The 23,148-nt window shown below is 41.3% G+C and overlaps 1 protein-coding gene across 2 annotated transcripts in view; it reads right to left on the minus strand.

The window, feature by feature from the left end:
- Positions 1-23,148, minus strand: part of LOC131521809 (A disintegrin and metalloproteinase with thrombospondin motifs 16) — an 80,777-nt gene that overhangs the window by 37,109 nt on the left and 20,520 nt on the right. For both annotated transcript variants that reach the window (XM_058746889.1, XM_058746888.1), the window contains exons 6-10: positions 22,529-22,612; positions 21,677-21,836; positions 14,058-14,163; positions 13,832-13,969; positions 9,730-9,883 (exon numbers count right to left, since the gene is read on the minus strand). In XM_058746889.1, coding sequence (XP_058602872.1) covers positions 9,730-9,883; positions 13,832-13,969; positions 14,058-14,163; positions 21,677-21,836; positions 22,529-22,612 — 642 coding nt within the window. The remainder of the gene's footprint in view (positions 1-9,729; positions 9,884-13,831; positions 13,970-14,057; positions 14,164-21,676; positions 21,837-22,528; positions 22,613-23,148) is intronic.

Here is a 23,148-nt window from a genome sequence, read left to right on the forward strand (position 1 = left end):
TAGAAAAGTCCTTACTGAACAACGATTTGTGAAACCTACTTCATCAGACATCCTAAAAGTGTCTTACTGTCCTGTAAGAACAGCTCCCATATATCTACATCTTCAACGCAGAGCTCATCTCATTCACTCACTCTGCGAGAAGAGCGAGGAACGGCTGCGCGTTTTATGTGTCCGTATTACTCACATCTGGATTATTGTATCATATTTTGACAATGGGAGCACAGATGGGAGGAAAAGGCGGCTTTTTGCCAGAGTGATCCTGGTCCAAATCCCAGCACAAGTTCTGCAGCTGTGTGTTAAAGCGAGACCTCCTCGAATGCGTTCCTGCTGAGCATGAGGAGAGTGATCACACAGCGCTCATCTCAGCCCATCACAGTCCCACTGCCAGACAATATCAAGATGCTAACTCACAGTGAAAGCAGAGAGAGCTCAGCATCTACAGAAACATTTCTGCCCTGTTCAGTGATGTCTGCTGCTCTTCTGAAATGAGGAGGCTCTCTTTGTGGTTTGTTCTTAAAATCTGATGTAAATTCATCTTCAATTTCCATTTGATGTTTATGGGATAATGAAACACTTTAATATCCAACACTGTCATGTTTTTATACGGCCAAAGAAACGTCTTAGGTTACGTATGTAACCCCAGTTCCTCGAGGGAACGAGACGCTGCGTCCAAGAACGCTAGGGGAACGCCTCCAGCGTGACCGCGCTCTGATACAAATGTAATCTGTCCAAAGGATGGGCGAGACGTCACGGGCGGGTGACGTAACGGACAGGAGGCATAAAAGCACGCGGCGGTGGAACCGGCGTCAGCTTCAGGAATGAAGCAACCACTCGTAGGGATGCCGGAAGTATGGCCTTGAGACGCAGCGTCTCGTTCCCTCGAGGAACTGGGGTTACATACGTAACCTAAGACGTTCCTCTTCAGGAACTCGAGCTGCGTCCAAGAACGCTAGGGGAACGAGATCCCCACGCCGCCAGACTGACAAATCCCTGCCTAGTGTGGATGGAGCACAGCTAGGGCGAGAGAAAAAGGCCACAGGTGGCAGGTGAGCGGGCCTGCGTCCCAAGGCCAACTTCTGAAGAGTGAGTCTTGATCCCCAAGAGGGAGAGCAGAGGACTCGAGGCTATGGAAAAGCATCCTGATCCACCACATAGCAACGCTCTCTGGCCGGAGGCCTCAGCCTCTGGAGGAAACATGTACTAGGGGGTGTCTACCCACTGAAGGTCACCGAGAAGGGCGCTGCAGGCCGGTATAGCCGCCACGTAAACCCTCAGGGTGGAGTGGGTTAACCCTGCGGAGGAACAGGCCGCACAAACTCCAGAACTGTACCAAACGGGCAGTTGGCTGGGTCGAGCTGGCAACCTCTGCACCATGAAGTGACACTTCACTTCAGGGTGTACAAGTCCCTTGTGTTGTGGAGAAAACATGTAACTAGGGGGTGCCTAACCACTGAAAGGCCACCGAGAAGGGCGCGGTAGGCCGGTATAGCCGCCACGTAAACCCTCAGGGTGGAGTGGGTTAACCCTGAGGAGGAACAGGCCCGCACGAACTCCAGAACTGTACCAATCGGGCAGTTGACTGGGTCGAGCTGGCGGTCTCCGCACCAAGAAGTGAAAAGTTCCACTTCAAGCCGTATAGTTTCCTCGCTGAGGGAGCTCTGGATTGGAGGAAGGTATCAACAACCTCGGTTGGGAGACCGGAAGCTATGGGCTGTGCCCCTTCAGGGGCCACACCTACAACTTCCAGCTCCGGGCGGGGTGACAGACCCCGCCAGAGAGAAGATCCCTCCTGACGGGAATCTCCCATGGAGAGCCGTCGAGGAGAGAAATCAGGTCCGAGAACCATACTCGGCCCGGCCAGAACAGTGCTACCAGAAGTAGACTGACCTCGTCCCAGCGCACTCTCGCCAGAACTCCCGGGAGCAAGAGCGATCGGGGAAAAACGTACAGACGAAGCCTCGGCCACGTCTGCACCATGGCATCCAGCCCCAGTGGAGCTGGATGAATTTAGAGAGTACCAGAGGGGACATGCGCTGTGTACTTACCTGAGTAGCGAAGAGGTCCACCTGAGCCAGGCCAAACACTCTCCAAATGTGCTTCACCCCCTCAGGGTGAAGCATCCATTCCCCGGGCCTCAGCCCCTGCCTCGACATACCGAGATACCCAGGCATGTGAACTGCTCTCAGCAAGAGAAGTTTGTCCTGGGACCACCCAAGGATCTGGTACGCCAGCCTGTACAGGGGGCGTGAATGCAGACCTCCTCGGTGGTTGATGTAAGAGACCACCGCTGTGTTTTCGGTGCTATCGCACCAACACCGGCGATCTCTTAGGTCTGGGAGAAAGTGTTTCTGTGAAACACCGCCAGCATCTCCAGGCAGTTGATGTGCCACATGAGACAGCGAGTACTCCACAGACTGAGGGCAGGGTGAGGGACACGTCCGTCGCTAGCGTATGCAGCGACACGGAGCTCCCAGCACCGGGCCCTGAGACAAGAACCAAGGATGTCTCCACATGTCTAAGGCGCGTAGGCACCGCCACGTGACCTTGATCATGTGAAGCGGGTTTCCCCTTGGGGAGAACCACTTGGTCTTGAGCCACCACTGTTGAGTGACTGGCCTTCTTTCACTCTCCTGACTGCCGTGAGGATCGACTCGATCCGAGCAGGGGACACACGTGCCTGCATCGTGGTCGAATCTCACACCACACCAAGATAAGTGGTTCTCTGTAATGGAGAAAGCACACTCTTCTTGGCGTTCAGTCTTAACCCCAACACTGTCATGTGAGCAAGAACAACATCTCGATGTTGAGCCGCCATCTGCTCTGATTGAGCGAGAATCAACCAAAGTGGATATGCGGATGCCTTGTAGCCGCAACGGAGCTAACGCGGCATCCACACACTTTGTAAAAGTGCGGGGTGAGTGCTAGGCCGAAGGGAAGAACCCGATATTGGTGAGCTTCGCCCTCGAAAGCAAACCTCAGGAATTCCCTGTGAGTGAGAAGGATGGAGAAATGGAAATATGCATCTTTTAGATCGATCGAGACAAACCCGTCCTCGGACCTGATCTGAGACACGACCTGTTTGAGCATCTTGAACTTCAGTCTGCTGACTGAGTGGTTCAACTGATGCAGATCTAAAATGGGACGCCAACCCTCCATCCTTCTTGGGAACTATGAAGTACCGGCTGTAGAACCCGGAATCTCCTTCGTAAGGAGGGACCACCTCGATGGCCTCCTTTCTCAAGAGAGTACTCTACTTCTCGTTCCATTACCAGAACCTGCTCGGGGCCCACCAGAGTGGGATTCACCCCATTGAAACGAGGCGGAGGAGAACCAAACTGGATTCTGTAGCCTCTTTCTACAGTATGCAGGTCCCATGGAGACACATTTGGTAGTAGTTTTCATGCTGCCAAATAGTCTACTAAGGGAACCAGTCTCTCAAGACTGGCCTCTGGTATAACCAGGGCGGCTAGCTCGGTGTCCTGGAACGGCACGCCGGCAGGAGACGGCCAAACTAGCTGCTCTAGAGACCCCTGAAGGGGGTGGCGAACATCTCAGCTCCGCTACGTTTCCGGACGGAAAAAACTGAGATGTGTGCTCGCTGGAGATCGCTGCGCCCTGGAACACCGTATGTGGCAGGGTTGGCAGACCAATCTCCTGAGGGCACTGAGGAGAGACAGGCACCGTGTACCGCGGTGTACGCTGCTCTTCCCCAGAGGGGCCTGCCCTCATAAGTTCTGGGCCATGGGTACCAGGACTGCCTCAGCCGAAGTCTCCTATTGAAGCGACTGTCCTCAGACTCGCGTCATCTTCCAGGAAGACTAGACTGGTAGAACCAGAGCCTGCAACGCAGGTTCCAATGAGACACGCTTGGCAGGGGCTCCCACACCGCCAGGTGCCTACTAAGTGAATCAGTCCCTGGAGACTGGCCTCTGGTATAATCAGAGCGGCTAGTTCGGTATCCTGGAACGGCACACCGGCAGGAGAAAGCCAAACTAGCTGCTCTAGAGACCCCCGAAGGGGTGGCGAGCATCTCAGCTCCACTACGTTTCCGGGCGGAAGAAACTGAGATGTATGCTCGCTGGAGATCGCTGCGCCCTGGAACACCGTACGTGGCAGGGTTGGCAGACCGATCTCCTGAGGGCACTGAGGAGAGACGGGCACCGTGTATGCCGCTCTTCCCCAGAGGGGCCGGCCCTCAGAAGTCCTGGGCCATAGCCAGCAGGATGTTTTAGCCAAAGACTATCCAGAGAGAGTGACGGTCCGCAGATCCGCCTTCTGCTAGAAGGCCTCGCGCCACTCTGACTCCAACATACTGGGGAGTACGAGAAGTGACGCTCCCTATATGAGGAGCTGGAACACGGTTGGGGCTGCTCCGCCCAGCAGCCCCTGCTGACCACATCAACCTCCTCAGAGGAAGAGAAGTAAAACATTGTGCTCTCACTAGAGAAAATCCCAAGTTTTCTTAGGCTCCTTACACATACACATCTAACTTCTCCTAGTTAGATGAAATAGATCATTTAATTCGGCAACGCGCTCTGCAACAGTGAGCTCTCACTCAAAGGGGGAAGAACCGCACCGCGGGCTTCCAGCCCCGAGCGAGAGCGCTAGATCTGGGGATTGCAGGTGGAGAGAGGGCGAACCCGTCTCCAACCCGTCCGGCAGATCTATGTGCGATCCCCGCGATCTCATTCGCCGCCGTGCCTCAGCAGCGGCGGACCGGTTTCTTTTTAACCGTGAGATCATACGGCGGGGAGAAGCACAATAAGCCCCTTTTTTTCGAGCTGACAGCGCGAACAGCGCGAACTCCGTTCCTAAGCAGGGACACTGCTATAATGACAACCTCGTTCATAATAAGCTTGTGCAAACAATGCTCGTGCAAGAGTGACTCTGCATGCTCTGCTCTCAAGCAGACCACACACGGACTCTTAATGAAAAACACACAGCCTGTAATGCGATCTGCTCTCGCCCAAGTGCTAGTTGCTGAATGACAAAAGCTGACGCCGGTTCCACCGCATGTGCTTTTATGCCTCCTGGCCGTTACGTCACCCGCCCGTGACGTCTCGCCCATCCTTTGGACAGATTACATTTGTATCAGAGCGCGGTCACGCTGGAGGCGTTCCCCTAGCGTTCTTGGACGCAGCTCGAGTTCCTGAAGAGGAACACTATTTATTATCACAAAATTACAAGTTTAAAACCTCAAGTTTACAATTTTTCTTTTTAAAAAAGTAATGCTTCAAAACTAAGAAGAACTATAATAATACAGTAATTATATCAGTATATATATTCCATTTTCATTTGTTACTGCTAACTGTTACACTAAGGTTGGGGTTGGTAAGATTGTTTAATGTTTTTGAGTCTTTTCTGCTCACCAAGGCTGCATTTACTTAAAGGGTTCATATGATGTTGTTTTCCTTTTCTTTAGTGTGTTATGTAGGTGTTTGTGCATGTATAAGATCTGCAGAGTTACAAAGCTCAAAGTCTCCCAGAAAAATATATATTCTGTCTAAAAGAGAAGGCTGATCCAGACCGGGCTAAAACGCCTCATTTAAACACGCCCTCACATGTCTACGTCACGATGTGGAAAGATTTTAACAGAACAGCACAACCCAAATGTTTGAATTTGTGCAGCACATTTTATGGATGACAGTTTCGTGAACCAAGGAGGCTTGTGGCGTTCGGCCAATCACAATGCACTGTGTCAGCTGGCCAATCAGAGCAGACTGCACTTGTCGGAAGGAGGGGTTTTGTAGAAAACGGCGTTTGAGAGAGGCGGGGCATAGAGGACCTACAATAATGTACAGTATTTGAAAAATAATGTTTCTTGAACATTAAAGCATGTCAACATATTCTGTTACACCAAATGCACAAAATAATGATCTTTAAAATAGCATCATATGACTGAGTATAAGGCTGGCTGTGCATGAAGGCTATTTAAAAAAAAAAAGGGTCAATTCCGACTTTGCTCTGACAATCTGGTGCTTCTGAATCAGCGACTGTAGGTATGTTTTGTTATTAAAGTATTTGCTATTGACTGTTCAAATGCGGAGTTTTGCGCAGTGTAGAGTAACGTGTTGTGTGTGTGTGTGTGAGAGAGAGAGAGAGAGAGAGAGCGAGAGCGAGAGCGAGAGCGAGACGGGGTCACATCACAGCAGAGTCAGCTGTCTTAACCACGGCTTGTGTGCAAATACATACGAGCATCATCACTGTGCGACCCTGATCCCCTCTCAGGCTTGAACTGAACTTGAAACTAAGGACATTATTAACTGTCTTTATTAGTGCTGGGCAACGATTAAATATTTTGATCGCGATTAATCGCATTATTTTCTGCGATTAATCACAATTAATCGCAGCATGCGCAAAATTCAATAATGAAATCAAAAGTAGTGTATTGCATAATTTTATTCTTTCAAAGTACTGCTGTATGAACAAAAGTGCAATAACATTTGGTTTGTCAAAACTTTAAACAAATAAAGTGCTTTTTTACAGCAGTTAAAAGTTAGTAGCAGTTAACATTTTTTTTTGCATTTAAGTGATACTTCAGACTCGAAGTACTCCGATGATAAGACAATTCAGCTTTGCAGTGGTTACAAATAGCTTTAGTTCTATCAACTCCACCGTGTGGAAGAGGTTTAAAATAAAAATGTCCATTTAAGATTTCGGTACCTTTTTCCATTTTTCTGTCCGCACCAGATATTTTCTGTTTCGCGCTGTAGCTCTCTTAGGCACACAACAAATGCTTTCATTGGTTGAGACGCGTGATGACGCTCATCCCAAGCAGCCAGTAGCCTACTGATAAACATCCCACCCCTCCTGTAACCCATGGTTTGTGTTGTATTCGGTTGTATTATTACAGTCTATCTATGTGTATTCAAACGCAGTGAGCAACGGACTTTCAAAATAAAAAGTACGTTAACGCGCGATAAACTAATTGTCGGCGTTAATTAATTAATGCGTTAACGCGATAAAAACGCGTTAACTTGCCCAGCCCTAGTCTTTATATTTACTTTGAAAGCTGAAGCTTGCGATTATGGTAAGGGGCGTTACATTTCCGACATGTGCTTGTGGCGTTCGGCCAATCACAATGCACTGTGTCAGCTGGCCAATCAGAGCAGACTGCACTTGTCGGAAGGAGGGGTTTTGTAGAAAACGGCGTTTGAGAGAGGCGGGGCATAGAGGACCTACAATAATGTACAGTATTTGAAAAATAATGTTTCTTGAACATTAAAGCATGTCAACATATTCTGTTACACCAAATGCACAAAATAATGATCTTTAAAATAGCATCATATGACTGCTTTAATCAAAAATACAGTAAAAATGTGAAGAATTATTACACTTTAAAATATCTGTTTTCTATGTGAATATCTGATAAAATGTAATTTATTTCTGTGATCAAAGCTGTATTTTCAGCATCATTACTCCAGTCTTCAGTGTCACATGATCTTGAGAAATCATTCTAATATGCTGATTTGCTGCTCAAGAAACATTTCTGATTATTATCAATGCTGAAAACAGTTGTGTTGCTCAATATTTTTGTAGAAACTGATACATTTTATTTTTCTTTGATAAATAAAAATGTCAAAAGAACATCATTTCTTTGAAATAGACATCTTTTGTAACATTTTAAATGTCTTCACTGTCACTTTTTGATCAATTTAATGCGTCTTTTCTAAGTACATTTTTCCGCTGTGAATTAGTTTTAACATAAAGTAAATAAAATTAATAATACAGTGCAAATGACCTCGTCTCATTTCTTTGTTCAGTAGAGTTGGGTGAGATCAGGACAATAGGAGCGCAGTGAACACAGCTTCCCACTGGCGTCTCTCCAAAGTATATTTAGCTCTGCGTCTGCTTCACGAGAGCAAGCAGGACTGAAGAGAGATCAGCCAGAGCCACACTCCATCAGATTTCTCTACGGAGAGCTCCAATTTTAGATGTATAGACTAGACAGTGGAAAAATTACTTTAGGAAATCTCTATTGAGTTCAGACTTGAATTCCTGCATTATAGAAGAACTTTACAGCTGATTTGAGCAACAGAGAAATAAAGACAGTGCTCTCCTGATGTTATGAGCAATCAGACGTGAATGTATCAGCACACATCAGGGCATTTGTGCATCAGACTCTGTGGATGCAGGTCACACGTTCACAGAAAACACACATGCCAATGCAGAGACATCGGTGGAAAAAGTGTGGAAAGAGTTGCATTTCTAAAACTCCTCAACACCTCTTCTACTACTGATTTGACCTCTAAATGTTTGGTGGATGTTTATAATTCAATGAAAATTAATAATATGCATACCTTTGTTTTAGAAGACTTCATGTTTTTTTAAGAATATTTTATTTAAGAATATATTCGCACATCTAAAAAGAAGAAATGCAAACATTCCTTTACTTTACTTATGATTTTTTGAGAATATTCCAAAGTAGAAAGACAGAAAGATATACTATAAAGATATACAGCCATTGAACATGTTTAAATCATGAACAGTGGAGCTTACTGAACAGGCGTCTTGGCCATGCGTGTGTGCTGTCAAGGTCGTATCCTGAAAAACTATATGATTATATAGCAAATGTGGCACACGTGTGTTGTGGAGTATTACTCTCAATCACAATGTCATTCTTGATCCTGCTCTACCTGCTCTGGACCGGTTTCTCTTTCCAAATGATCTTAAACTCTGCGATAATAACCACACAAATGGATTCTTATCAGACCACTTCAACCATAACACAGCTCAGACTGGATCGAAGATTTCAGCCTAATGTTCGTGTTGAAAAGACCTGTGAGGCTGCATACAGTGGGGTCTTTTTTTTTCAGCAAGGATGCATTAAATTGGTTAAAACTGACACTGTGAAGATGTATGATGTTACAAAAGATTTCTATTTCAAACAAATGCTGTTCTTTTTCATCAGCATCTAATCAGCATATTAGAACGATTTCTGAAGATCATGTGACACTGAAGACTGGAGTGATGATGCTAAAAATTCAGCTTTGATCACAGAAATAAATTACAGTTTAACAGATATTCACATAGAAAACAGTAACTTTAAATTGTAATAATATTTCACAATTTTACAGTTTTTACTGTATTTTTTGATCCAATAAATGCAGCCTTGATGAGCAGAAGAGAATTCTTTAAAAAGCATTAAAAATTACCGACCCCAAACATTTGAATGTTAGTTTATGTTTGAAAGTCGGTGTGAAAACTGCTCGGTTGAGCAGTATGTTTTGTTGGTGAGCAGCTATAGCTATATAGACCAACACTAACCTAGTTAAGTGTGCACCAGCATGCAAACTCGTGCTGTCTAATGCTGCCTTCAAGAGCTTTGAGGAAGTTCTAATTTGTAAGTCTGGAAGTCATAACTAAGTGCATACTTCTGATTTTGGTGGAAATGCCATGTATGTGTTGGGCAATTTCATAAGCCTTTCTCTCTTTTTCGCTTCCTGACAAGAACAGCAAGCTCTTAATGAGAAAAATGAGGTGTGCAATCTTTTAATGACATATTTTATCATTCTGGTGTAGTAGTTTTGCAGTGTAAACGTTCGCCTCATTAACAGGCTAAATGAGCAGCGTTTCCTGCCAGACCTAAATAGCTCATCTTCTACAGTACACAAAATGTTCAGTCATGTGGTGCCGTTCATGTGCACTCAACACATCTGACATGATGAGTCTTTTCAGGAGGGGTTTCATATGTAAAGCAATATGTAATACTGATATTAATGGACTTGCCTTCTTGAAGTCCAGAGTGCAGAGTTTAGCTTTCTCTCCGAACTGCCACTTGCACTGCGTGTCAGCGTCGTACAGCTCTCCGGGAAGTTTCTCAGGGTACTTGTACTCCTGGATGGCGCTGGGCTCATCAGACAGACAGGTGGCCTGTGCAGAACTGAGACACAAACACTACTGTAAAACCGCTCGAGTCCCATACAGTAGAGCAGCAACCATGACAACATAACAAGCGGAGTTCCCTCGGCTACATTTAGACATCTCTCTTTTCAACACATCCTCTGACTTCAGCATTACGTATGTTACTGAACGCTGCCGTTATTATACAGCCGACAGCGAGGCTCCGCGTGTAAGCGATATCGAGGATCACGAGAAAGCATTTAACATTGTTTAATAGCGTGTGTTGTAGCAGTGTGACACACAGTGAAGCCCTGAATGAGCTCTGAGTAGTTTAGCAGGCACTCCGGGCCGCTCGCCCGCTCCATGACGAGACTGGGTCAGTATGTGAGTCTGTGTGGGATGTATGTTTGTAAAGGGGGTCACATCGACTGGTGTATGAGGTCTAAATATATGCACCACGCACATCTCAAAAAATATACTAATGCAGGTGCTCAACCTAAACAATTAAAGAATATTAACAATACAATCACTGCTGCACCAATGCAATACTTGAGTTTAGAGCTGCATGATTATTTAATTATTTATTTATGTATTTGTTTAAGAAAGAAAGAAAGAAAGAAAGAAAGAAAGAAAGGGAAAATCCAGATTGTTTGTACATCTGCAGAATTTGGCCAAAGATTGTGATTATATCAGTATGACTATAAAATAACAACAACAACAACAACTCTCAATAATAACATTGCTATATATTTTTTACCATATATATAACTAAATACAAATATGAAACAAAATAAGAAAAAATTACAATTGGATTATTTCATGGTAAAATATGAGTATTAAAGAAAAATTCAATAAAAATAATAATTATTATTATTATTTTACTACAGTACAACTGTAAAATTACAATATTTATATTTATCGCTGTCTAAATTTCTGTCTAAATTTTACATAAGCCATCAATCTTTTATCTTACTTTTATTTCATATTTAATTAAATCCCAGCCTTTGCAATTTTATAATGACACTCGTTTTCACCATTTTGGTTTTATTTTAAATAATCGGACAGCCCTACTTGAGTTTATTTTCATTATTTTGAAGCTCTTCATCAGATTAGTCTGTAAGTTTATTAGTTCAACCACTAGTTGAATCGTTGGGTCTGTGTTGACTAGTAGTGGATGCCTTCGCTTGCACTTGTACTTTATATGGCACCAATTTATACATTTCTGAATGACTAGTTGACTAGTAAAATTAAGCAGTCACTCGATACTAAGTATCTGTAGATGTTTTTGCTGAATAATAATCCATTATAAAGTCAACTACATCCAGCGATCCCAGAATCCCTCAGTGATTCAGTGTGGAGGGAAACCCTGTTCTTCTGCAGTGCATGTAAGTCCTGCTTCCAATTATCTGGAGACGGATCAATGCGGCAGCATCTGGGCCACAGAGGCAGGAATGTCAGCATCAGATGAATCTGATTCAGTTCCTCATCACCACTCAGTTCTCCCAGTGTCACCTCTTTAAGTTTCCTCCTCAGATTAAGGCGAGCGACAGCTATAAGACAGACCAGCTCGGGCCAGACTCCCTTTCAAGCTCTGTTTTATTAGTGATAAAAGTGGAGGGGTATGGAGAGGAAGGACAGAAGGTCTGAGAGCAGCTACTTGAAGGTCCTGTGATCTGCAGGCTGTATGTCGACAGGCCCATGGTGACGTAGGTGAGGCTGCTGATGAGGAATGGGAAACAGATGGGAGGACAGCTGATGGAGACCGAGTGGCCGTATTTATCTGCAGCGTGCTGCTGTTTTTGGGGTGTCGTGGGTGTGGAGAAACGAGGATGAACGTACTGCACTTTGTCGCCTTCAGATGCCCAGACAGTCCTGGAAAAGCTGTGCTTCACAGACAGACTCTGGTGACACTGAAGCAGCTATCATGCAGATTGGTTTGATTAATTGTTTGGTTCCAAATTCACACCTGTTATCAACACTTAGGGCAGGCCTGGTTCTACGAGGGTGCTAAACGAAATCCATAGGACCCTCAGTTAAAGATTTGGCAAACAGAGGCGTTTAAGCAGTTCTGAAAGAACTTACCGAGTTTAAATTTGGAGTTTTTGTTCCATTTACACTTGGCCACCTAAATGTGTCTCCGCAAATCGGATATAAATCTGATCTGGAATTGAAGTGGTTTGAGCAATCGGATTTAAATGCATTCTCAAAATGTCTCAAAAGCATTTCGGAGGGCATTTTCATCTGGTCTTTTCACGATCGGATAGCTATCTGATCAGAGAAAACCCATGCAGTGACCAAGTGTATCAGCTGAGTGGAGAAGTTTTTTTATGCACATTTTTAGATTTTATGCACATCTTGGCATTTCCATTAACTGTTTTTATGCAATAAAATTAAGTGGATGGAAACATAGTTAATAAGGTTGTAAAAGCAACTAGTAAGTATTTGAGTTTACCTGTTTAGTCTGATGACATTTAATGTCCTGACAACCTCTGTAGTCTTTTTTAGGTCAAGTAAAAGCCTTCCTTATCTACCAAGTAGATACATTTGAAAACATTATTTTTACATTGTAGTGTGGACTGTGAAAACAGAGGTATGTAGTCATGTGATGCGTACTGTACCAATAGACATGTATGTGTATACCGTTATGTGCCTGTTAAGTGATATTCACTTTCACAGTAATGCTACAGATGTGTTACTTTGTACAATCTTCTTATTACATTCCTGCAAAGATAATACTCGCGTTTGCTGTCCTGTAGCAAAACATGAGGGCAGTTGCGATTTAGACCATCCATGCTAATTACATGCATGCTATACATGCTAATTCTCCAAATAAAAAGATTGTTTCTGTCTCATCTCAGTGAACTTTTATTGCATTTTGCACATGCTCGGTAAGATGATTTTTGCATTTTCCTACATTTCAAACTTAAAAATGCTAGTGTGGACAGAGAGCTTTGAAACAAAAATGTTGTTTTCGAATGTATCAAAATTAGTGTAGGAATTGCCAAAGTCACTGCTGGTCTGAACAGGACTTGCATTTCAAATTTACATTTATGCATTTGGCAGATGCTTTGATCCATCATGGCATTTAAGGTACACATTGCATTCAGGCAATACATTTTATTGCTTCTTGCATTGCCTTGAAATCAAACCCGTGACCTTGGCATTCGTTAGCGCTTTTGAGAGCATACATCCCTGAACTTAAGTTTTTTAGATTTCTGTGCCAGGAATCAAACTGCAACCTTCAACCACAATGCTGTGCACAGTATGCCGTAAGGACCAGGTCAAAAATCCTGCAGATTGCCGCAAGCCCCATTTTCTTCTGCACTTTCAAACAACTCTTCAGTCTCCACATGAAGCCTTGCTGGAAGACGAGCTGTAGAAAACAGGTAAAGCAGCTCTAAGCATCTGACAAACGCCTGCCAGAGAATCCCTTCTTTCACTGAGGCCTAGAGCTACTGATCTGGGCGGCAGAGAAGAAGATGAGCTCATCATGATAATGGAGCACAAGGCCACTACATTTGACACGTCTGTTAATTTAAGGGCAACAGCTCAAGCTGATCCATTTTCACGAGCACAGACGTGGCTCTCAGACAGAAAGTGAAATTTAAAACCTGCTGGAGCTGCTCGCTTTCAGATATCAGAACCAAAACAGCACTACAAATACTACTTTTAAAGATGAGGTTGGTGTCTAGACTCTCACTGGACTCATGCTGGGTGATTCTGCATGGATGACTAATGGACAGGAGATGCTCAGTAAAGGGCACGGTTGTTAATATCTTTGCACTGTTTTTCTAATGCCGCTTTGGCCTGCCAATGGGTAGATCATGTGATTCTGGGATAGTCTTTCCAAGTGACTCAAATGTCATTACAAATATCAGCCACAACACTGCTAAACCGTTTTGATGCATTGTAAAAACATGCATTTACGACACAGGGATTGCAAACTGTTATTTGGGAAATGGATTCTAGATGTGAACAGGAAACTCACCTTAGAAATCGGTTTAGATATTGTCGGCTACAGGATGACCAGGAGAATAAACCGTTGTGTCCTGCCAAGGTAGGAGACATAATATTTCCAACCGACTTCTTACATACATTGCCTTCGCCATCATGGACCATTCCAAAGCTGTGAAAAACAAGGCTTTCATTGATCCAGTAAAGGCAACTGGATTCGAGGAAATCAAACAAAGGTTAATTATAAATTGAACTCTTACTTGTGGCCAGATTCATGGGCAATGGTGAAGGCCAGACCGAGACCCGTGTCCTCATTGATCGTGCAGCTGCGGTACTTACTGCACATTCCACTGATTGGAGCAAAGCCTGAAATCAAAACAATAAATGGATGGATGGATGGATGAATGAATGATGAGGAGTATATAAGTCATGACTAGAGTACCACTGCAACTTATTATGAAGTACAACTCATCAAAGGAGCCAAAGAGTCAGCGACAATAATTTTGCACCAGATCACCTCTGACTGTACACCACCGATCAAAAGTTTGGGGTTGGTAAGATTTAAAAAATGTTTTTGAAATAAGTCTTTTCTGCTCACCAAGGCTGCATTTATTTGATCAAAAATGCTGTAAAAATAGCTGTTTTCTATGTGAATATCTGTTAAAAAGGAATTTATTCCTGTGATCAAAGCTGAATTTTATGATTATTCATTTCTGATTATTATCAATGTTGAAAAAAGTTGTGCTGCCCAATATTTTTGTGGAAACTATGATACATTTTATTTTTCAGGAGTCTTTATTTGAAATAGAAATCTTTTGTAACATTATAAATGTCTTTACTGACACTTTTTGATCAATTGAATGTCCTTTTCGATAAAAAAAGTATACATTTATTTTAAAATTAAATAAATAAGTAAATAAAAATCTTACTGACCCCAAACTTTTGAACCGTACATAATCCACATTGCTCCGAAGAGAGGGCAGTAAACACAAGCTGTTTTCCTGTGCGAGAACAACTGATGGACTGCTGTAATCAGATCAAGGTTTGGAGTGCATTTGTTTCACCGCTGCTAGTTCAAGAGATCAAATCCAGTTGTTTCGAGTAGAGTTACTTCAACCAGCATGAATCTGCAACACATTATATGCAGGCCGTCTACAGCTAGGAGTGGTATATTAACTATGGAAAGCATAACAAATAGAAAGGCAACCTCACAAAATGCTTTGAACAATTCTGTAAGTGTCGCTACATGGGTCTGAGATCTAAGAAATCTGTATTTTATGACAAATTATGACTTTCTAAGTCTTTAATACAAAACCTGTGGCGATAAAGTCCAGTGTATGTTGGACCAAAGTCAAACCCCAAAAGGACCAAAGGAGTTTGATTTATTATCCTTTGATTTAATCACTTAATATATGCACTGTTTTTTGACACATGCACACAGAGTGATTAAATACTTGCATGTATTGCAAAAATGTGTTGCACCAGAGCATGCTGTGATTTATTTGTGTCTTCTGGCCTTTCTGAAAATCTCAAGTGGGACAAAAACAATCATACTAAAAATTTAATTTCACTTGATATATTGATTCTTATGCTGTAGAATAAATAAAATAAAGCAATTTGTCACTAAAACATGTTGCCATCTCATAAACAAACTCTATAACACAAATATATATTTCAATATCTCTCTGTTATAAGACACTGTCATGTGCGGAAACGATGCACGAGGGTAATCCAACGCATATGGTGGTTTTCTCAGTCTAGTGATACTGTAAGGAAATAGTGTACGCTAGTATTAAAGGTTCAGCAGAGCTCTTTAATCTTCCAGTCCGTGACCTCTGAGGGATGTGAAATCTCCCATAACCCTTGACCTCTTGACCTCTGTGCGTGAGTCTGCACTCAAGTGTTAATCATTGACACTCCACAAATGTTGTGTTCCCAGCAGCCTTTGAACCATGGCCTTGCATTTGAGGGGCATGGCTAGCTTTGCTAATGGGGTTAGGGGTTAGCGAGGAGAGATTCTTTTATGTGGCACAGGGTGGAGACCACATCTTGAGCTCTCACAGAAAACAGGTTATTAGAGGAAAAGCTTCTTATTGTACCTCTAATAATTTAACAGTTTAGCAGTAGCTGAGTGGAGCAGTTTAATGATAAGTGCAGTACAGTAGCCTATATATTAGGTCATTAATCTTAAATGTCACACCACACCTGTAATTTGTTACTCTTTAATGATTGCAAAAATACAGTAAAACCTGCTATCATCGTAAAAGTTTGTTTTTGTCTCATACTGTCATAATGCAGCATAAGAGGTTTTCAGTTACCCATGCCATTGTACATTAGCGGATGCTTTTATCCAAAACTACTTACATTGCATTCAGGGCGCACATGTACAGTTTTATTTACCATCAGCCATGATTAATTTAATCAGTGTCCAATAACAGGCCGGTTACCAAAATAAGGCAAGTAGTATTCGTAAGGGCTGGGAATTGTCAATAGTACAATATTACAACACTATTTAGGGGCTGATTCAGTATGTATTGTGTTTTTTTAAAAAGTATTTTTATGCATTTAGCATTTCACGCATTTAGGCTCTCGATGTCCAAGATGTTGATTTCTACTTTAAATATTAAATTATAAGAAAAACAATTACAAAACTTGTGCTAACTAAGAAGTTTATAAAAATAATGAATTATTTGGTAATAATATAGTATACATTATATATATATATATATATATATATATATATATATGTATATATTAGTGGTGGGCCGTTATCGGCGTTAACGTGCTGTGTTAACGTGAGACTCTTATCGGGCGATAAAAAAAATATCGCCGTTAATCTATTCTCAAAGTTGGGTTGGGAGCTGGATCTATACTACGCAAGCTATGATGACTTTCACCTTGATATTTTAGCGCGGATGTATACCTAGCCGAATTGCACTGTAGGGGGCGAGAACGAGTCTTCGAACCTGTGTGTATGCGTGCTAACATGGATGCAGCTATGAAGCCGCCGGGTTTGCTTCAGGGAAAATTTATTTTTAAGAAGCTTCCCAATGGAAATCGGCAAGTCATTTCTGTCTCTACGTTACATGGTCGCGCTCTCTGTATCGCGCGCACAGCGGAGTTCCGCCCCAGTTCGCACACACACACACACACACACACACACACACAAACACAAACAAACGTAAGCGCACACACACAAGTGAGCACACTCCCACTCCTATTAGTAAATATTAAGCAGCAAAACGTCTATTTAAATATGACTTCTGTGTGTCTCTGTGTTAATGTATGGCGCAGACGCGCGGGTTTGTTCACTACTCATACAGAAGCCCGCGTGACGCTTGCGGCGATATTAACGTCTGTCGTCTCACTAAATGAGGACATAAATACATGAACAACATCTCCAGAACTGCTCTGAGAGTCACTTCATGAGCATTCGAGCGTCTCATTTGAGAAAAACTATCCTCACGGCAACCCGTCAAAATAAAAGTTCGGTTTCACTTGAAGACATTGGGCAGAACGGCTACTACTACTAAAACTATTAAAACCTTATCTTTAAGGCATAATCATACAATGTCTTCAATGTTATTATCAATATTAAATTATTGATGACTGCTAGTTGTTTACTACTGGTAGTGAACTTATTCTGATCTACTTGGCAGAATTCAAATGAGCCATTTTAATCTAGATTAATCTAGATTAATTCCAAGATTACAGTGAGATTAATCTAGATTAAAAAAATTAATCTATGCCCACCACTAATATATATATATATACATACAGGTGCATCTCAATAAATTAGAATGTTGTGCAAAAGTTCATTTATTTCAGTAATTCAACTCAAATTGTGAAATTTGAGTATTAAATAAATTCAATGCACACAGACTTAAGTAGTTTAAGTCTTTGGTTCTTTTAATTGTGATGATTTTGGCTCACATTTAACAAAAACCCACCAATTCACAAATTAGAATATGGTGACATGCCAATCAGCTAATCAACTCAAAACACCTGCAAAGGTTTCCTGAGGCTTCAAAATGGTCTCTCAGTTTGGTTCACTAGGCTACACAATCATGGGGAAGACTGCTGATCTGACAGTTGTCCAGAAGACAATCATTGACACCCGTCACAAGGAGGGTAAGCCACAAACATTCATTGCCAAAGAAGCTGGCTGTTCACAGAGTGCTGTATCCAAGCATGTTAACAGAAAGTTGAGTGGAAGGAAAAAGTGTGGAAGAAAAAGATGCACAACCAACCGAGAGAACCGCAGCCTTATGAGGATTGTCAAGCAAAATCGATTCAAGAATTTGGGTGAACTTCACAAGGAATGGACTGAGGCTGGGGTCAAGGCATCAAGAGCCGCCACACACAGACGTGTCGAGGAATTTGGCTACAGTTGTCGTATTCCTCTTGTTAAGCCACTCCTGAACCACAGACAACGTCAGAGGCGCCTTACCTGGGAGAAGAAGAACTGGACTGTTGCTCAGTGGTCCAAAGTCCTCTTTTCAGATGAGAGCAAGTTTTGTATTTAATTTGGAAACCAAGGTCCGGTCCTAGAGTCTGAAGGAAGGGTGGAGAAGCTCGTAGCCCAAGTTGCTTGAAGTCCAGTGTTGTTTCCACAGTCTGTGATGATTTGGGGTGCAATGTCATCTGCTGGTGTTGGTCCATTGTGTTTTTTGAAAACCAAAGTCACTGCACCCGTTTACCAATAAATTTTTGGAGCACTTCATGCTTCCTTCTGCTGACCAGCTTTTTAAAGATGCTGATTTCATTTTCCAGCAGGATTTGGCACCTGCCCACACTGCCAAAATCACCAAAAGTTGGTTAAATGTGGCTGGCCAGCAAACTCACCAGACCTGAACCCCATAGATTATATTGTCAAGAGGAAAATGAGAAACAAGAGACCAAAAAATGCAAATGAGCTGAAGGCCACTGTCAAAGAAACATGGGCTTCCATACCACCTCAGCAGTGCCACAAACTGATCACCTCCATGCCACGCCGAATTGAGGCAGTAATTAAAGCAAAAGGAGCCCCTACCAAGTATTGAGTACATATACAGTAAATGAACATACTTTCCAGAAGGCCAACAATTCACTAAAAATGTTTTTTTTATTGGTCTTATGAAGTATTCTAATTTGTTGAGAGTGAATTGGTGGGTTTTGTTAAATGAGAGCCAAAATCATCAAAATTAAAAGAACCAAAGACTTAAACTACTTAAGTCTGTGTGCATTGAATTTATTTAATACAGGAGTTTAACAATTCGAGATGAATTACTGAAATAAATGAACTTTTCCACGACATTCTAATTTATTGAGATGCACCTGTATATATGAAGAGTTCATTTGCAAAAATCGATAACTCCTTTTTTTTTTTTTTTTTTTCAGAAATCATGTTTTTTTATTGCACATTCCAAGTAATATCAATCAAACTGCAATTGGGTTGTTTTAAGTAATAATTACTTAAACAAATACAGGTAATTTACAAAATTAAAGTTCATTGAAAGTATTTTATTTTTTTATTTTTTTTTACATATTAAAAGTTTGTTTGTCAGCTATCACGTATTTTCAAAGTAAAAGTAGCCTTGTCACCTGACCTAAATACAGCATGCTGATTCGTTAAAATGGACTTATCGGCTTCTGTCCAAAAATAACAAGGGCGCTTGTCGACTTCTGCAGTAAAACGTGAACTCGTGATGCATTGAAAGTGGACAATACCGGCTTTTTTTTTTTGACAAAACGTGTTTAGGGTTCAGATCACGCTATATGTGGAGAATAATGCACGGCAATCAGCTAATTTTTTTATTTTTTAAAGTGGCGTTTATCGGTTTTGCAAATAAACTCTTCATATATATATATATATATATATATATATATATATATATATATATATATATATATACAGTATACATACATACATACATACATATGCGGTATGTGTATATATACTGTATATATATATATATATATATATATATATATATATATATATTAGTGCAGTCAACGATTAATCACGATTAATCGCATACAAAATAAAAGTTTTGTTTGCATAATATATGTATGTGTGCTGTGTATATTTATTATGTATATATAAATACACACACATACATGTATATATTTCAGAAAAATATGTTATGTACAGTATATATTAAATATATTTATTTATAATATACATTATATAAATATAAATATAGACATGTAAATACATGTAAATATTTTTGAAATATATACTGTATGGGTGTATTTATATATACATAATAAATATACACAGCACACATACATATATTATGCAAACAAAAACTTTTATTTTGTATGCGATTAATCGCAATTAATTGTTTGACAGCACTAATATATATATATATATATATATATATATATTAGGGGTGTCAACGTTAACGCGTTAACGCATGAATGAATGAAGCATGAATGAATGAAGCATTCTATAGCGCTTTATTGTGTATTGCTATACACCCAAAGCACTTTACAATCATATAGGGGGTCTCTCTTCAACCACCTGGATGATGCGACGGCAGCCACAGGACAACGGCGCCAGTGCGCTCACCACACACCAGCTACAGGTGTATATAGACAAATAAAAATTAAAATAGATCCTTTTACTAATGTGTATTATACTTGGAATGTATCCCTGGCCACTTAAGAACGGAGGCGGTTGTAACATCAAACAACGTGAGTTTCAGACAGAACACATTAAGGCTTTTACACAGCAGAAATAAACATGACAACAGCCACTATAGACTGTATAAGACAATTAACACACGATTACGATAGGATATTTGTATGTGATTTTCTTGATTTAAATGTGTACGTTACATCTGAAATGCTAGTTTGTGCAGTGATATAAAAGGCTATAAATAGCATATTTTAACAACAGTAAACGACCAAATTCCACATGTGTTCGTAAAAGGAAGTCATTACAAACACTCGATGGTGGTTTAAAGTGAGTTCTGAGTAAAAATGTACTATTAATCTCATAAATTGTCTTATGAAGCATGATGCTAATATTAGCTCTAATGCAGCTGCAGAACAGATCCAATTCTTCTTCATAATGCATTTTGTCATAATACTTCATGTAAGGTCGCAAGAAATGTTTTGTTGTATTTATTTAGAAATACTTTTGATAATAGTTGGGTAAATGTATACTGGGATTGAAGCGATGTGGCTTGGTAAACATCATTGCCAGTTTAAAGGCTGATAATGGCTGAATAAAAACAAAAGAATAATGATAAAATAATAATAAGGATTATGACTCATACCTGGCGGAAGTGTGAAAGGTTCTGTTTCCTTAAACTAGTTTCATGCATTTCTTTATTTCAACACATTTACAGGTAAATCCTAGTATTTTAAATTTGTGATTAATCATGATTAATCACAGTCCATGACTGTGATTAATGCGATTACATTTTTTAATCGATTGACAGCACTAATATATATAACGTTTTTCAACTAAATAGCTTCAGAAAATAAATAGTGAAAAAAATAGTGAAACATATTAAGCAATAAAAGAAAAAGTGCTTTCAATGTGTGACTGCAAAGGGCTTCTAAAACTACTAAAGTTTGCCAGACATAAGCAGTGAGCTGCATTTCCCTTTTTCTCAACATTAATGCTGTTTGACTGACATCAAAAAATTACATCATAAACAGCAGCAGATCTCTTTAGGCTGCATTTATGCTGACTTTAGACTTTAATTTTGACACATTAGATGTCCATCTAATTTGTCCCATCTGTTTAAAATCCCTTGAGAATGAACTGACTGTGTTTACATAAATTTTGCATCATACAAGCATGATGTCTTAAAATGCACTCATACGTGAGATGCTGCAAAAATGCAACCTTCAGAGATGTCTATCTAGTGCATGTTGTCCTTACCCAGAGTGTCACATGGTTCATTCTTCCAGGAGCAGATATCCAGACCGGTTAGCAGGATGGCATGATCATGGCGGCGACCTTCTCGCCCAGCCAGTCCTGACTGCCACTGGCAGAAACTGTTCAGAGTATGATCCGCATGATGGTTAATCACTAGTCCATCCTGAGGGAGCAGAGAGTTAACTAGAGTCAAAAGCAGAATGAAGTCAAAAGAATTAAACAATCACATGCCGCTGGTAACTAGTGCTGGGAGACTAACTCAAACTGGGCCGAGTAATTACCAGCTACCTCTGCTGACCCCACCTCAATAAATGAGTCTATGGGTAATTAGCCCCTCATCACTGATCCTGAGTGACTGTGGCTAATTATTCCAATCAAAAGGGGGATAAGGGCAATTTTCTGCATTCCTCAGCCGGTGGCTAACGTGAACTTCATTAACATTAGCACAGGTGTATCAGTAACAGAGCCCTTCAGCTGTTTGCTGGCCCGCTTTCCCACAGACGCGTCCCTTGTCTGGCTAGAATCCAATGGAATGCTGTGTATCCAATTAAACTGTCATCGTAAAAACAAGACCTGTTCAGATAGAGCGTCTCAAAGTGAACGAAGGAGACAAGCCTCTCAAGGACAATAAAATCCACCTTCTGAAGCAATGTTTCATTCGGTTTCAAAGCTCTGTGTTATCTAAACCTCTCACGGTCCATGACGTCAGTCCCCTCCAGAGGGCTTTAACTCTCATTCATTTTACAAATATACACTTGGTGTTGATGTAACCTATTCATTTGAACATGCATTATCAATGCAATAGAGCCAAAACCTTCTATTTTGTTTTCAAATATCTCCAGTGCATAAACTCACCTGGTCTTCATCCAGCAGTATTAGTCCAACAATTACAACATTGATATCACCTCCAATCGTGCCATCTTTGAAAAGTGTTGAGACCTTTGTGGAGATAAGCAACAGTGCAGAAAAATCAGCATTAGGATGGTGCATTTATATGGAGGCATCTGAACTCAAATGACCTTCTTGAACAGAGCAATCAGAAGTGTATCTTTGGAGAAATGAGAAGCGTATGGCTGGGATGTTTCTCTAAAGTTCTTCAAAGCCTCACCTCTTTGGAAGCATACCATATGTACTTAAGGGAATCCCTAATCCCACATTTCACCAGCCTTTGAAACAGAGTCCTTAAGATGGTTTAAAGTGCTCAGGTATCATAAATACAAATGCTTAGTCCCAATACAAGGTCTTTCATTCCTGCTATTTTGTCTTTGTTTTCGCTGACACCAACACAAGAGGCGAGAAGTTTGGTTTCAGGTGTCAGTATTTCACTAATCCTTTGTAAACTAGGACTCTTAAAACACTTTCACAAAGTCTGTGTTTGATGGGTATGTTCATAACATGTAACACAATCCTATTTCCATTAGTCTAAAAGAGTGTTTTCATGTGTGCTTACATTTTTCACTGTGCGCACCCCCAAA

This window comes from Onychostoma macrolepis, chromosome 16 (assembly GCF_012432095.1).
Source record: "Onychostoma macrolepis isolate SWU-2019 chromosome 16, ASM1243209v1, whole genome shotgun sequence".
Taxonomy (NCBI): Eukaryota; Metazoa; Chordata; class Actinopteri; order Cypriniformes; family Cyprinidae; genus Onychostoma; species Onychostoma macrolepis.